At 42.9% G+C, this 16,262-nt stretch overlaps 1 protein-coding gene and 1 pseudogene across 3 annotated transcripts in view; one reads left to right on the top strand and one right to left on the bottom strand.

Moving 5' to 3' along the window:
• Window positions 1–1,436: 1,436 nt before the first annotated feature.
• Window positions 1,437–3,290, bottom strand: LOC100028540 (spliceosome RNA helicase DDX39B-like; annotated as a pseudogene).
• Window positions 3,291–4,695: 1,405 nt separating this feature from the next.
• The window catches only part of ACTN1 (actinin alpha 1), a 123,596-nt gene continuing 112,029 nt past the window's right edge, over window positions 4,696–16,262 (top strand). The window contains exon 1 of one of the 3 annotated variants that reach the window (XM_001370071.4): window positions 4,696–5,106. In XM_001370071.4, the coding sequence (XP_001370108.1) occupies window positions 5,002–5,106 (105 nt within the window). In that variant the 5' untranslated portion in view covers window positions 4,696–5,001. The remainder of the gene's footprint in view (window positions 5,107–16,262) is intronic. The other 2 variants (XM_003339444.4, XM_003339443.4) reach the window with 2 other exon arrangements.

The following is a 16,262-nucleotide window of genomic DNA, read 5'->3' as shown; positions in this document are numbered from 1 at the left end:
TAACATTTCAGGGGACACAGAGGGAGCTGAACCTCAGGACAGACATTCAACTATAAATGGTCATTATTGGACCCCTGCTGGGTGACTAAGTCTGGGGGAGGGGGGGAAGCCTCTCAGCAAGAGATCTCTCCTTTTACCTCACCAGCAGCCGTATTTCCTCTTGCCCTACAACTCCTCCATTCCCTATTATAAAACCTTCTGTATCCCCTGTTCTTCAATCCCACCCATTTCCCCTAATAAATATTACACTGAGTGGCACAGTAGATAGAGCATTCACTTGTCCTGGAGTCAGGAAGACCTGGGTTCAAATCCAACTCAGGTAGACCCTATCTTGAGTGACCCTAGGTAAGTCCCTTAGCCTCTGTTTGATTCAGTTTCCTCAACTGTAAGATGGGGATAATAGTATCTATTTTTCAGAGTTGTTGTGAGGGTTAAATGAGATCATCTATTTAAAATGCTTAGCACAATGCTTATTCCTTTGTGGTACGATACAGATCAGCAACTTCTCTGTAATTTGGTCTTGGAGAAATGTCCAAGAATTTTGAGAGTGACTAAACATCATAAGATCAAAATTCTAAAACTGAGAAGAACCTCGGAGAATATGTTGTCATTTTTACAGATGAAGAAACTGAGGCTGAGGGGGGTAAAATGACTTTTCCATGGTCATACAACTAATTTATCTCAGAGGCAGGACTTGAACCTAGGTCTTCTTGACTCTGGTTTTGTTTCCATTATATCAGATTGCCTTTCATAAAGAATACATATAATTAAATCATCCATTGTAATATTCATATAGAGGAACTCAGAGAAGGGAAGGTCAGTAAGGGCTATTAGTAGTCAGGGAAGGTCTCATTAAGAAGTAGTAGGATCTTAAAGCATAGATAATTTTGGATAGAAGAGGAATGAGGTGTATTCTGGTGAGGGGAAGCTATTTTAGAAAAAGAGAAGACAGGATAAGGTGTCTGCATGTGTTTGTGACTTACTTTATAGGACCTTTGGTCAGTTTGTAATCCTCCACTCCTCATTCTCTCTTACATGCATCCCACATGTCAAGTTCTGTGCATTCTTCCTTTGCTTCAACTCTCCTATTTATTCACTTCTCAACTCTGACACATCATCCTGGTTCAGTTCCTCATCACCTTACACCTGGACTAACACATTGCCCAAATTAGAAATGGTTACAAATTAATTGGTTACAAATTAACCTGCTAATCTATTATCTCTGGTGCTGAGATAACAATGTCTTCTATGCTGAGAGCTAGTTTTTATATAAAGGACCAGGACAATTTTGTAGCACAATCTCCTCAAAAAGGGAGATGTAATTTAAGAATAATTTTAACAGTAGGAGCTACACATATATGGCTAGTGGCAACATTTCTTTTTCTTTTCTTTTCTTTTTTTTCATTTTTCGTTTTTGTTAAAAAAATATGACAGGGAAAATCAATGAGAGATTTTGGGGGTATGACTCGAATAGGGCCATTGGGGCAGGAGGCTGGGGGTACATGGCAATAGTGTCTCCTTCACCTCCACACCCTGGTGTTCGGGCTCCTGGGGAGGGAGAGGTATCATACTCCAGGGACGGCCAAGGCCTCTACAGAGTCTGCTCCATGTAGGAAGAAATGTCTATCTCATCAGGCAGTTCACTGATATTGACATCGAAGTGATCCTGGACATCACTGAGTATTTTGGCATCATTTTCATCTGACATGAATGTGATAGACAAACCCTTTGTACCAAACCAGCCTGCCCTAGCCACCCGATGTAAGTAGGTATCTGAGTCCTCTGGCATGTCATAGTTGAAAGCAATGTTTACTTGTTCAATATCCATGCCCTGGCCAAAGAGGTTAGTAGTCCCAAGGATACGACGCTGGAAGTCCTTAAACTGCTGATACAGGGACAGCCTCTCCTCTTGGGGCATCCCATGATGGATGGCAATGACTGGGAAGTTCTGTTCCACTAAGAGCTGGGCCAAGGCAATGCAGAGCTGCACAGATTTCACAAAGATCACCACCTGGTTGAACTCCAAAACATCCAGGAGGTCAAAGAGTTTTCAGTTCTTCTCATTGTCCTTCAGCTTCACTTAGTACTGCTGCAGGCCATGCAGCGTCAGCTTCATCTCATCATCCATGAAGATCTCCATTGGGTCTTGCATGAACTTGTGGCAGACAGGGCGGATCTCTTTGCTCAGGGTGGCACTGAACATCATGACCTGCTTCTCATGGGGGGGTCATGTAGAAAATTTCCTGAACATCCCGATGCATTTCGAGTTGTTCAAGCATTTTGTCACACTCATCCAAGATAAAATGTTTAATGTGTTTGAGATTGAGGCTCTTATTTTGGGTCAGAGCCAGGATACGGCCTGGAGTCCCCACGACAATGTGTGGGCAGTTCTTCAGCACCTCTTCATCCTTCCTTATTGAAAGCCCACCAAAAAATACCACCCCCTTGACATTAGGCATGTATTTGGAGAAGTGCTCAAATCCTTACTGATTTGAAAGGCCAACTCCTGAGTATGACACATTACCAGCACAGAAACCCCACCAGTGACTGACTCCAGCTGTTGCAGTGTGGCCAGCACAAACACAGCTGTCTTTCCCATGTCTGACTTGGCCTGGCACAAGACATCCATTCCCAAGATGGCCTGAGGAATACACTCATGCTGAACTTCAGATGGATGCTCAAAGTCACAATCTACAATGACCTGGAGGAGCTCTGGCTTAAGTAGAAAGTCATGGAAGCCAGAGCTGTGGATGGAGACATAGGAACCTTTGACATCTTCCCTTTGCAGGGGCCTCAGCACCATCACCCCCAGCTGCTGTCTCTACTTCATCATCTTCATAATCCAGGAGTTCATTGTCCACATCATTCTCTGCCATGGCTGGGTCAGGGGAAGGGGATGTCTAGACTGGTTCTTTTCAGTGCAGGGAAGCTGGGTTGGTAGAGATTCAGGGAGCAGCAAGGGAAGATGAAGCAACTAACTTCAGAGTTGAGAGCTGAGCTGGGAAGAAATGAATCTTAGTGGCAACATTTCTAACTCTTCAGAATGCAAGGTACTTTCCTTCCTCCAAATTACAATGATACTGGGAGTTCTCCAAACCAGGTCTCTTCTTCCAAGGAAATTTCTTCCTTCAAGATACCCCTCCCAAGATATCAGGCTCCTGGGAAGTGCCACTTCTTTTCTGAATTGTACTTGGCTCTTCACTTGCAGTTTTCAGATTCTGGGGAGTTACTGATTGGGAACTAGATAAGCAAGTTGTGGTACCTGAATGTAATGGGATACCACTGTCCCATAAGAAACGATGATTATGAATTCAGAGAAATCGTATTTCTAAAAACTATTTTAGTAAACAGAATCAGAAAAAAATATATACTCAGACTACAATAATGTAAATGGAAAGAATGATAAAATAAAGTGGAATGCTATGTAATTATTGTGACCAAGTGTGGCCCTAAAGAACTGGGGGGGGGGTGGAATATACTTTTCTTTCTTCATTGTATAGGTAGAAGAGTATGGGTGTGGAATGTTAGCCGAAATGGCTGTGTTAGTTTTTTTTTTTTAACTGATCTTTTTCTCTTTCTTTTTAAATCTTTGTTATTAGATAGGAGAGGGAAGGGCTTTGTTCAGAAATGAATGTGATGAAAGAAAAAAGGCATCAATAACAGTAAAAGACTGAAATCGACTCAGGAACTTCTCTGACACTCCTTCAGCAGTTTTAATTGTATCAACACTTTCTTGACTTTGTTTTCTCCAGTATATGGTGATAACTCAGTTGGCATCTAGGGAACATAGACTAGGTTGGATGAGAAAGTGTAGTAATTAATTAAATTCAACAAACACTAATCAGTCAGCTAACGAGTCTTACTCTCAAGAAGAATATCTTGAGAAGCCTGGGGGAGAAGTTAATAGCTCTTGTTCTAAAAGAGAGGGAAGATAAAGCAAGGGAAAAACATTTTAGAGGAAAAATGTTTGGTTCTTCGGTTCTTCCCTCTCCCCTAATAAAGCTCTGCTGGGTAAATAAAGTAACAGAAATTATGAAGAGTGCCTGGGCACTCAATTCCTCTTTGCTGGAAATGGTGTTGAGGGTGGGAGGAGGGCAGCATCATGGTAAAATCCCACCTTCTGCTAGAATCCTTTCTAGTCTCCCTTAATGCTAACGTCTTCCTCCTGAGATTACCTGCCATTTACATTGTTTGCTTGTTTATATATAGATGTTTGCATGTTGTCTCCCTGGTCAGACTGCGCTGCTTTCGTATCCCCAGAGTTTAGCATAATGCCTAGCACAGAGTAGGCGCTTGTTGACTTGACTGGAGTACGAAAGCACTTTCCTGGAAGTCAAGAGCCCTATTTCTCGCTTTACCAGTGTCTACCCAATTCACTGGATTGTAGTTAAGATCAAATGTGCTGAAGGAGGGAGGGTGAAAGGGAGGGAAGGAGAGAGGAAGAGAGGAAGAGGGTTAGGGCTGAGGGAAGGGGGGGGCAGGGAGAAGAGAGGAAGAGAGGGAGGGAGATGCTATGGGGGAAAGAGAGGGAGTTGGGAAGGGAGGTGGGAACGGGAGTGAGGAGGCGAGGAGAGGGTGTTATTCGCCCAAATCAACTTATATCAGCAATTGTGAGGCTGATGGATATTAGGAAGCCCCAATGAGAGGCGAAGATAGGAAGTTTGGGCTACTTAGATTAGCCAATCAAGTTGTTTGGGAGGGCTTTGCCTGCTTCTCAGCGGCGCTCCTCCTCTCCCTCCTGCTGCGTGTGCGCGAAGATTAGGTTCGAGCCCAGGTAGTGAGGGAGAAACCTCCGTAGCCGTCGCAGCCTCTTCCCGCCCCCCTCCCCCGCCCCCTATAGCCAGCCCTTCTCTCTGCTCCACACTAGCCGCGCTGTAGCAGGGCGGAGGGGAGTTCACACGGCCAGCCCAACCCGCCGCAACACAGCTCCACTCAAACTGTGGCAGTAGCCACAGCCTGTAAAGAAGGTGGAGGACAAAACCCAAGGACGCAGATTCGACCATGGATCATTATGATTCCCAACAAACCAACGACTACATGCAGCCGGAAGAGGACTGGGACAGAGACTTGCTCCTTGACCCCGCCTGGGAGAAGCAGCAAAGAAAGGTAACCGACCTAGCCATCACCCTCTCCTCCTCCACAGTCCGCGCCCTGCTGATGTGATCGCCACCTTTTTTAGACCCTGCATCCCAGAAAGAGTCCTCGGCGAGCTGTGGGAGGGAACCAGCGGAGGCTTGCAGGGGCGCTTAAGGATTGAGGGTGTTAGGTTTCAGGCATTTAGGAGGAAAAGGGGGGTGGGTGGATGGGTGGGAGTGGAGGAGGTGCTGGCTTAAAGGTTGGGCTCCACCGGTGCTTCTGTGAATTTTGTTTCCTAGGTGTTTACTGGAGTAGAGAACGTGGAGGGAGCTGCAGCCCAGAGGGGCTAGAGGTTGGGGTGGAGGGGAAGATAAGGCGGATTAGCGGGCAAGGTTTCCCGTTGTGACCCGGATCCAAGCATCCCCGGCCCCCCCTTTCCCCCCCAGCTTGAGTCTGGAAGGCCGGAAAGTATGGGGAAGAGATGTGGCTTGGGGGTGGGCGCGCTGAGCTCAGGCAAGGACTACTATCAGTATCGATGGTTCTGGAGATCCAGTATCCCTTCCATCTTCCATTCCCGCCCCCTAACCACCTCTTCCATATGGCATTCAGTGGCAGCTTGGTTTCCTCTGATTGCTCTGTGCTCGGTACCTGGGGGTATATAATCTTAATAGCGCAGTTGTAGCTGCGTTCCAGACCCTTCTCCCTACCCGCTTTCCCGGATCAGCCAGCGCTACGGCCCACGTAGCTCCGACCCAAGGGTTGGTAGAGGTAGGGGGAGCGGCAGAGTTGCTTTTAGAGGTGTAGGAGGTGGACGTGGTTGTGCATTCGTGATCTGGGGTGGGTGGGAAGAGAACGGGGACCGGCTGTGTTAGCTCCAACACTTTTTTCGATTCTCTTAAACAAGAGCCTCCCCTCACCAAAAAAAAAAAAATAAAGGTAGCTTGGAGCCTGAGAGGGTGGGGTGAGAAAAACCAAACCGTTTTATTGCCCAATTCAGGCTAGAGAGAAGTTCCCTTTTGCGTTAGCAACCCAGGGACTTTTATCTACTTACTAGTACCAGATTTTGTCGCGCACCTTCGGTTCCTCCCCTCTTCTCCCACCCCCACCTCCCCGCCTTCCCTCTTCCTTCTTTCTCCCCATTCTAGGGAAACTTCTTGGGGGGGGGGAGGAGTGAATCCCTAGGAATTCCTAAGGTTCCTGGCCCTTGAGCTCCGAGAAGGAAGTGTTAGTGTCTCAAGCATCTTTATAGAGAGCCCTACTACGTGTCCAAAACTGCGTGTGCTCGATCGTGTGTCTAAACTCTACTCCACGAGGTCTGGGACTCTGGACAGGCTGGAAAGGTGATCCAGGAGCGGCTGGCAGGGCTGGCAGGGAACAGGAAGCCACCCCACCCCACTCCTGCCCAGCCCCACTGTGTGATTGGGATCCTTTTTGCCGGGAAGCTAGTCTTCTGTCTCTCTGTCTGTATCTCTGTCTCTCTCACATTTCAGATTTCTAGCGTGCTACCTCGTCGACTCTCTTCCCTTTCCGAAACTTACCGCTCCCGCCTCCCTTTGGCCGCCACCCTAACCCCCCACCCCCTCCCTTGGACTCCTCCCCCACTTCCCATTCCCCCAATTCCAGCTAATCTTCCGAATGGGGAGGATAGTGCGGTTTTAGGGCTGGGCTAGGAGAACACTCATGTCCAAAAATGGTAACGTTCATTCCCTTTTTTAAACTTAAAAGGAATGGGGGGTGGGGGCGGGGTGGGTGCAAGCCGCCTGAACTTTTTTTTTCCTTCAGCCAAAGGCATCCTGTATTAGCTCACTCTGGAATCTTAGGCCCTGAAACATTTCCCTTTTAGTCACTTCATCAGATAATCAAAGGTAATTTAAAACACATACGCTAAAAGGTTTGACTTGTTGCTTCCTACAAATGTGGTAACACTGGGGCCTGGGAGTGCCTGGCCTGCTCCCTGTTCCCTGCCATATATAGTCTTCAGTAGACTTCATTTTCTACTACCTCTCCCCTCCCCTCCCCCCCCCCCCATCCTTTGTAATGTAGCTAAGCCCTTTAACCGCTTTCTCCAGTGCCTCACCCTACTGCCCACATAATATCACACAGTTGAAAGGAGAGACTAGGATAAATATGGGGAATTTAGAGCTTCAACGGAGCCATACTAAAAATCAGGTTTACTTTTTAGGACTATTTGACAACTGAAAGGAAAATTCTTTTTTGGGGGGTGGGGATGGAGAAGGGCAGTTTGAAAAATCTAATCTAAAAAAGAAACAAAACCTGAAACCACACTGACCTAATCCTCACTTTCCATTGAATGGCCCTCTCTTAAATAGTCAAGAAAAACAAATCAACACATACAGTTTCATTCCCCACTGATATCCCATCTCCTGTTTATGGGAGGCATGATTCACCATCATTCTTTCCAAATCATGACTAGTCCCTTCATTGATAAGAATTTTGAAGTTTTCTGTTTTCTTTTATATTACAACTATTAACAAGTAAATAGTTCCCTTGATTTTGTTTATTTTGATCTGTATCCGTTCATGCAAATTTTCTTAAGTTTCTTTAAACCTTTATTATTCACAATTTATTAGGCAATTATTCAAATACACACATAATTTATGTGGTAGAAAGAGCACTGAACTCTTTATACATACATATATAATATATACTGGTGTATACTATATATACTGTAATAAAGACATACACACACACACACACATATATATATATATACATACATACATACACAATCCTGCCCTTGCCATTTGCCATTTACTGGCAGTTTTACCTTAAGTGAGTCATGAACTTATTTGAACTAATTTTCTTCATCTGGTTAGGTGATCTGTTCCAATATTACATGTATGATTCTATAATCATTCACCCATTTGATAGGTGCCCTCCCTCATTTCCTGTTCTTTGCTACCACAAAAAGTGATACTATAATTATTTTTGTATATAGGACACATCTTTCCCTCTGTCTTTGACTTTCTTGGGGTATATATTTAGTACTGGTATCACTGGATCATTGACTATTTGCAATTTAGTGGTTTTTCAGGTATAATTTCAAATTCTATTCCAGAATGGTTGGATCAATTCAGAGTTCCAACAGTGCCTTAAAGTGCCTGCTTTTTTGATAGGGTGATTATTAAGTACCAAAGAGGTTTCCTTTCAGTGAAACTTCTTAGAAGTTAGAATCTAGTTTCAATTTGGGGGTAGGAAAACACCAGGAGGTATGGTCAGAGAATAATCCATATGAACTCATGAATATTGTGTTTGCTGGTGTTATAATAGTATATTGAGCACCTGCTTTGTACATGGTATTGTGTTATGGCTTTGTAGGAGATACAAAGAGATTCAGTCCATTCCCTGCAGGACTGAAAATCAAGTTAGGGGAGAAAAGGCACACAAATGTCTGAAATAGTTGGGTAGGAGTAGAGGAAAGAAAATGAAAGGGAAGAGCCAAAATGTGTTTAGATTAGGGGTTATTAATCTTTTTTATGACATGATAAAGCCTTCTCAGAATGTTTTTGAGGCATAAAATAAAACATAGATTAACAAAGGAAACCAATGATTAAAGTATTTAAAAAACAACAACCAAGAACAAATTTTTGGTCCTCAGGTAACGAACCTTTGGCTTAGGCTGTGAAATGGGTTGTTTTGGGTCAACTAAGCTTGAACAGGGGCAAATGGAAAGCTTGGTATGAAAAAGTAAGAACAACCCAGATGTGAGCACATTGGATCCACTTATACCAAGTCTGTTTAAGGAAAAGTTAGGTGGGAAGTAGAAAGTCCCCAGAAACAGTGGGAGTCTGAAGGTGGCAGACAGCTGATCTGACTTGGTAGGGACTGTGATGGAGGCAGCATGATGCAATGGAAAATACAAGAGTTTAGAGATTCTAGGCTTGGTGGGCATTTTGGGAAGTAATGTGTGACTGTGGTTAAGCCACTACTAAGATTCTCTAGGTCTGAATTTTATCATCTGTCAATTAGGGGCCTTGCATCTGTCTTGTTTATCTCAGAATTATTGTGGTGAGCAAGTGAAAAATGAAGAAAAATGTGAAAAATAATTTTGAAAAATGAAACCTTTTACAAATTTGTTGTGTTGTTCAGTCATGTCCAACTGAATTCCTTTGTGATCCCATTTGGGATTTTCTTGGAAAAGATATTGTAGTGGTTTGCCATTTCCTTCTCCAGCTCATTTTACAGATGACAAAACTAAGGCTGACAGGGTTAAACAATTTGCCCAGGATCATCTACCTTCAATCTGTGACTGAATGTACGACCATGATTAAGATAAATTGTTTCATCTCTCTGGGCCTGAATTTGCCCCTCTGCAAAATGGGATAATTGCCTGCCTCATAGGTTTATTGTGCAGAAAACCCTTTACAAATCTTAATGTGCTTAATAAATGAGTTGCTATTTTGTATACCATTTGTAGTTTCTCTAGATTTATTAAGTAAATTCTTTATGGTCAGAGACTTGTAGCTATTCATTTTTGCATCTATGTGTAGCAGGCTGCTAGATGGTGCAGTGCATAGAGCATGAGGCTCAGAGCCAAGATCTGAGTTAAAATATGTCTACAGATACTTATTAGCTATGTGATCCTGGGCACTTAACCCCTATTTGCCTCAGTTCTTCATCTGTAAAATGGGGACACCCTAGAGAAGGAAAGTGAAATTGCTCTAGTTTCTTTGCCAAGAAAACAACATGATAGAAGTCCATGGGATCATGGAGAGTTGGACACAACTGAACAATAACAATATAAAGTGCCTACCTTAAACTTCGTTAATAATAATAAATATTTGTTGAGAAAATGTAGCAACTGAGCCTGGTGAAGGAACTCCAACAAGCTCTCAACAGGTGATAGTTAACCAAGACACATATTATCCAGTTTCATCATCCTTGGGGGTGAAGGGAGGGGGTAGGTTACTGAAGGGACAAACTGATGTTTGGGGCTCATTTTCTTGACAGTGAGAAAACTACACCAGTTTTATCTGTTCAGTTGTAATGGAAAAACCTCCTTTGGCCATGTTAAATGTATCAAGCTGGCAGGTGAATGAGAATTAGAGAATAATTGATTTAGAGCCTAAAGAGACCATGAAATGACTGACCAGGATTAAACAGGTAGTAAGTGGAAGTGGTAGCATTTGAACACAGCTTCTCTGATTCTCAAAGTACAAAACTCATATTGACCCATAAAATCTAATAATCAAGTACCTTTTAAGGTTTGCAAGGTACTTTACAAATATCATTTTATTCTCATAGCAATCCAGAGAGAAAGGTATTCTTCTTATCTCCATTTTACAGAAAAGGAAATTGAGACAGTCAGAAATTAAGTGACATGCCCAGAGTCATATAGATAGTAAATGTCTGAGGCAGAATTTTAATTCCAGGTTCCAATATTGTCTCCCCTGCATCACCTAGTTGCCCCTCCCCAAAGATGAATATGTCTAAAAGGAATAATTCTACAACAGAGCCCTCTGGGAACTGTGCAGGGTCTTCAACTCATTAACTTAACCTAGAGATTCAAGAAATCCTTGGTCATGATCTCAGCCCTCTTTGTGCATGAAATGAAAGGAAACTTATCTCACCTTCTAGGGATGCCAAGCCAGGGTATCATGGGTATGAAAAAAAGATGAACTGAATTGGTTTGTTGTCTTAGGTGACATTATTTCCATAAGCTGAAAGAACCCCAGCTACTACCTCTTCTGTTGCTCTCAAGTGTGTATTTGATATAATTCATGCTCAGACCAATCATCTTTACTTTTAAATGTAGCCTCTTCCAGTAGAAGTTGAAGCCCATAGTTGCTACTGCCTACTCGTAGGATCATCAGCTTAGTGTTAGAAGGGATCATCCCATCTCAGAGGTCATCTCTTCCAACTGCTTTCATTTTACGGATGAAAAAATAGTCCCAGAGAGAGGAAGTGATTTGCTCAAGATGACACAGGTAGTAAATGAGGGATGGAATTTGAACCCAGAAGCTTTCCCTTGCCTAATTTTCTGGTTAAAAAAAAAAATTGTAGATGGGATATACAGACTTTCTGTTCTCCAGTTTAAGAGTCTTTGAAACTCTCATAAATTGGCCTTAGTAGTCAGTAGAATTTATGCTGATCTTGAAACCTACCCTACCCCCATCCCATTTTGGTTGAATCACTTCACTATTCTGTGTGACCTCCTCTATAAAAAGGATATGTTAAGACAAATTCAGCAGATAATACATTGCTTCCTTCCTTATCTCTGCAATAGAAAATTCAGAATAAAAAATAATATAGTGTTGTAAAGCTAATTATCTTAGTATTGTTGCTAATCCCAGTAATTATTGATTCAATGATATAATATTTATAAAAATACTAAAGCACTATAAAAATATAGGTGACTATTATTACTGATAGGAACTTCCTTAAAATAAATTCAGTAAATTCAAGCTGGGGAGTACCTCAGTGATTAGTTAAATGCTTTCTTTTAGTCCCATTGTTGGTAGTCTTTGTATTTCTGCACTGTCACTTTGAGTAGTAGAAAGAATACTCCTTGGATTAGTAATTGGAAAATCCAATTTCCAATCCTTTTTCTGCTATTGCATGTAAGGCTTTGGACCCTAAGGTTATTGCCTAGATGACTACTAAGGTTCCTTCTAGCTGTAAATCCAATGAGTCCCTTAAGGACTTTGTTCAGTGATTTCTTCTTTTTCAAAACTCTTACCCACAACCAGTGGGAGACTTTTGTTTTTCAGGTCCCTTTCCTTTTCAGGTCTCAGAGCCTCGGAAAAGATGTCAAGATTTCCAGGGTAGCCTTCGTGTTTTTTCTATAGACTTGACTAGTGTTTCCCAAGAGTGAGATGGAACATGGTGCAAGGTTATTTCTGATGAAGGATGAGCACTGGGAGCCATTAGTACTAAGTACTAAGATGGCAACAAACAACAGCTTTTTGATCCGAGGTTATCTGTTTGGGGACCACATGGGTAGTATTACTCCTTGAGGAAGGACCAGATTTTCCTGTTTTGAGGAATGACTGAGAAAATATTTTTGACTACTTGGGCTCTGCTTTTTTTTAAGCCTTTACCTTCTGTCTTGGAATGAATCCTAAGTATTGGTTCCAGGACAGAAGAGTGGTAGGGCTAGCCAATTTAGGTTAATTGACTTGCCCAGGGTCACACAACTAGGAAGCGTGGGGTCAATTTTGAACCCAGGACCTCCCGTCTCTAGGCCTGGCTCCCAATCCACTGAGCCACCTAGCTGCCCCTATCTTGAGTTTTGAAGATCTCATTGTGAGATCTTTGCCCAGGGTCACACAGGTAAGAAGTATTTGAGGCTAGCCTTGAACCCAGGACTGTCTCTGGGCCTGGCTCTCAATCCATTGAGCCACCTAGTTGCCCCCTGTAATTATATTCTTAATAGTTGCCTGAAACATGCAAAGGTTAAATGTTTTTGTACAGTGTCACTGTTTGTCACTATGTGCCAGAGGTCTGGACTTGAATCCAGGTTTTTCTGGCCCTGGGAAAGCAATTTTCTATCTTCTACCTCATATTGCTAGAGGAACTAGAAGGATTAATAAAACACAGTCCCTGCTCTCTCTCATTGAAAAGAAAATTTACAGGATAGGGCCTTTGCAAGTAATTGTATTTTTAAAAAATCAAATGTTTGTGCAACAAAGAATATACTATTGAGTTTCAGGAAGGAAAGAACATTTCTAATTGGGGGAATCAGGAAAAGTTTTCAGTAGGTGTAGAATAGAGGAAAGGGTGACAGTAGAATAAGGTGAGGCATTCCAGCTGGATAGAAAGAACTCTGTGAATAAAAGTCCCAGGATGGGAAGGCATGGGACAATTCCTTTGAACAGGGAAGCCCGAGAGTGGGGAGGGGAGCAGTGAGGAATAAGGTTGAAAATGAGCTCACAGTAGAAATGGACTTTAGCTCAGCCTTGAAAAAAAAAGGGGTATGTGGAAAGTTATCAAATAGCCAAGAAGAAAACATGTTAGAAAAGATTTATCTTTGCTTGCTGGTTCTTGTGGGAGTGTATGAGAGACAGACAGACAGACAGAAGTCAGGGGGTGGGGGAGAGACAGACAGAGAGACAGAAGGAGGGGGGGAGGGAGAGAAAGAGAGAGAGGAGGGGAGAGAAAGAGAGAGAGGAGGGGAGAGAATGAGAGGGTGGCAAAGGGAATGCAGGCAAAGTGATGAGTAACCTATGTGGGCGCAGGAGCTCTCTGGGGTACACCTACCCCTGGTTTTTTCCCTGCAGGCTGTCTATTGAAGCCTGTTGAATGTTGCTCCTGTTTTTTCTTTTCCCTCCTATTGTTTTTCCTCTATCTGTCCCTGCCCCCACCACAAGGCTGATTTCTTGCCTATACAGGAGGTCAGGCTTGGCTTCTAGTACAGGCTGCTGCTATCAAGTGCCACAGTGATTTTTTTTTTAAACTTGAAACAGGTTTCATGCCAGTTAAACTCATCCCTCCTACACAAGTTAACCTGGATAGGGGATTTAAGGATGAGGAAAATGTTCTGAAAGACAGTGCCATTGAATTGAAATGGGGGTACTGGCCTCAGGGCCTTACCAGGGTAAAAAAAAAAACCCAACATTCTGCCCTCTTTTTCTGGTCATCCTGTTCTCAGAGTGGGTGGTGAGCCCATTGGCTTTCTCTCTTGCTTTGAATAGGGAGAAATCCAGCAGACAAGGCAGAAATATATTCTGGATCAGCCAGGGTGCAGCAGGGTCAGTTTATGGTTGCTTTTACTAGGGCAGTGTTTGAAGAAATGGTAGTTGATACAGTAGAGTGCCAGGCCTGGAGTCAGGAAAACTCATCTTCCTGAGTTCAAGTCTGACCTCAGACACTTAGTAGCTATGTGGCCCTGGGCAAGTCACTTGAACCTGGTTTGCCTCAGTTTCCTCATCTATAAAATGAACATTTCCAGTATCTTTTCCAAGAAAACCTCAAATGGCGTCACAAAAAGTTGGACATGACTGAATGACAAATGAGGAAATGGGAAAATGAATAATCAAGTACCTTCCAGAGGAACTTTTCAATAAAACCAAGCTGTATATCATCTGAGTCTTAGAGCACAGACATTTCCTATCCACAGTCCCCCACCTCAGCAACAAAGGGAAGGTGATCCATTTTCTCAACTCTTCTCTAGGGCCAGATTGCAAGACCTGCTTTATTTAGCAGGATTATTGAGTAACACATTTGGGTCTGAGAGGCTGAATACTTTCCTTTCAATACCCCTCATCTTGTTAACAAGAACTCAGGGTGGCCTGAACCTCTCCAAACCTTTTCTTGGTGGGGGAAGGGGGAAGAATGTGTTTATTTTTGACCTCCAGTGTTGAGGGGCGGGTGCTAGTGGTAGGGGTATGCATTCCACAGGGGAGAGAAATTTAACAAGCACTTCTCTGTATGTGCCTAGCAACAGTGGGGAACAGAGGTAGGTTTTTACATAAAGCAAGGACAACCAACTGAGAAGGTGAACTGACATGCAGCTCCATGTGATGGTGAGGGGCCTTCAGGGACAGCCTCCCTGGTCACTGGCCTGGAGTGGGACCCCCACTCTCACAGCCCAATGCTGGCTCTGTTTCCAAGGAGGATTGATGACCCATTTTTAGATATAGGACCCAACAGGAAAAATGATCACTCCTGGTCCTTAAAATAACAATACTGGGTGCCGCTGGGTGGCTCAGTGGATTGAGAGCCAGGCCAGAGATGGGAGGTCCTAGGTTCAAAATGGCCTCAGACACTTCCCAGCTGTTTGACCCTAGGCAAGTCACTTGACCCCCACTGCCTAGCCCTTACCACTCTTCTGCCTTGGAGCCAATACACAGTATTGGCTCCAAGACAGAAGGTAAGGGTTTTAAAAATAAAAATAAATAAATAAAATAACAATACTGTTCCTCCTAGTTGTAGAGGTCTTAACTGGTTTTGTGTATGCCATGAATGCATTTAGAATACTAGTTAAATCTATATACCCCTCTTCAGAATAATGCTTTTATTAAAAAAAAAAATCTTATTTTCCATCCTAGAACCAATACTGTGTATTGTTTGCAAGGCAGAAGAGTGGCAAGGGCTAGGCAAGTAGGGGGTTTAAGTGACTTGTCCAGGGTCACACAGCTAGAAAATGAGGTCATATTTGAACCCAGAACCTCCCATCTCTTGAGCCACTGAGATGTTGCTGGTGATGAGCTTTAAAGTCATTTCTCAGACTAACTCTCCTTTCTGTTCTCTTAGGTTTCTGTGGGAATTAGTGTAGGGGTGGTGCTTGGAGTATATTTAGGTAGAGGACTGAGCTGTCTTAGACTAATAATCTCAGGAATGGTTCAAGGAGAGGATTTTTGTGGTCTGGAAAAGGAACATATCTCCAGGTCTGTGGATGTATTTTTTAAACAACATCTGTTAGGGTAATTATCAAGGAGACATATTTGCTTATATGAAACATCTTGCTCTTTCTTTACAAAGTACAAGCATTTCTCCAGGTTGTTAACCTAAATTGGAACAATGTGGTACAGTAGAAAGAACACTGGTTCTGGAATCAAATGACTTAGATTCACCTCTGATGTTATTATCTATGTGACCTTGGATATACAGTCACTTAATCCCTCTGAGGCTTAAATTTTCTCATCTGTAAAATGAGGGATTGGACTAGATGCTGTTCTTTTTAGCTCTGACCTCTGATCTAGAAACACAATCTGTGAATCTTACAATTATTATTACTTTAAACATCCTTACCTTTGGTTGTACTAAGTTTTGATTCCGAGACTGAAGAACAATAAAGTCTAAGTAATTGGGATTGGGGTTAAGTAAAGTGACTACCTCGATATCTCTACCCTTTTTTTTTAACCCATCATTAATATATTTTTTAGTAAGTTTTAAGACTTAAAGGAAAAGAAATCATGGAATCATTTTCCTGTGGAAGAATTGGTTATCCGGGTTCTTCTCATGATGGGACAAGCTGTCTGCCAATATATGATCAGTGACATTTTTTTCCCTTGTGGGCTTTGGTATTATTGACTTTTAGACTCCAGCTAAGGACCTGGACTGCAAAAACTTAGATCGTTCCAAATCTGGAAAAATGAAAGACTGATCTTGAGCTCAAAGGGATGTGCCTTGGCATGTTTTGGCCCCCTCCATGTGCCAACTGGGGAGGCATTATCTACTCTGGAAGACCAGCTGTTTGGAGGAAAGCCCACCTTGCCAACTGT

The sequence above is a fragment of the Monodelphis domestica genome, chromosome 1, assembly GCF_027887165.1.
Source record: "Monodelphis domestica isolate mMonDom1 chromosome 1, mMonDom1.pri, whole genome shotgun sequence".
Classification (NCBI taxonomy): domain Eukaryota; kingdom Metazoa; phylum Chordata; class Mammalia; order Didelphimorphia; family Didelphidae; genus Monodelphis; species Monodelphis domestica.
This window is presented reverse-complemented; position numbering and strand designations above follow the sequence as displayed.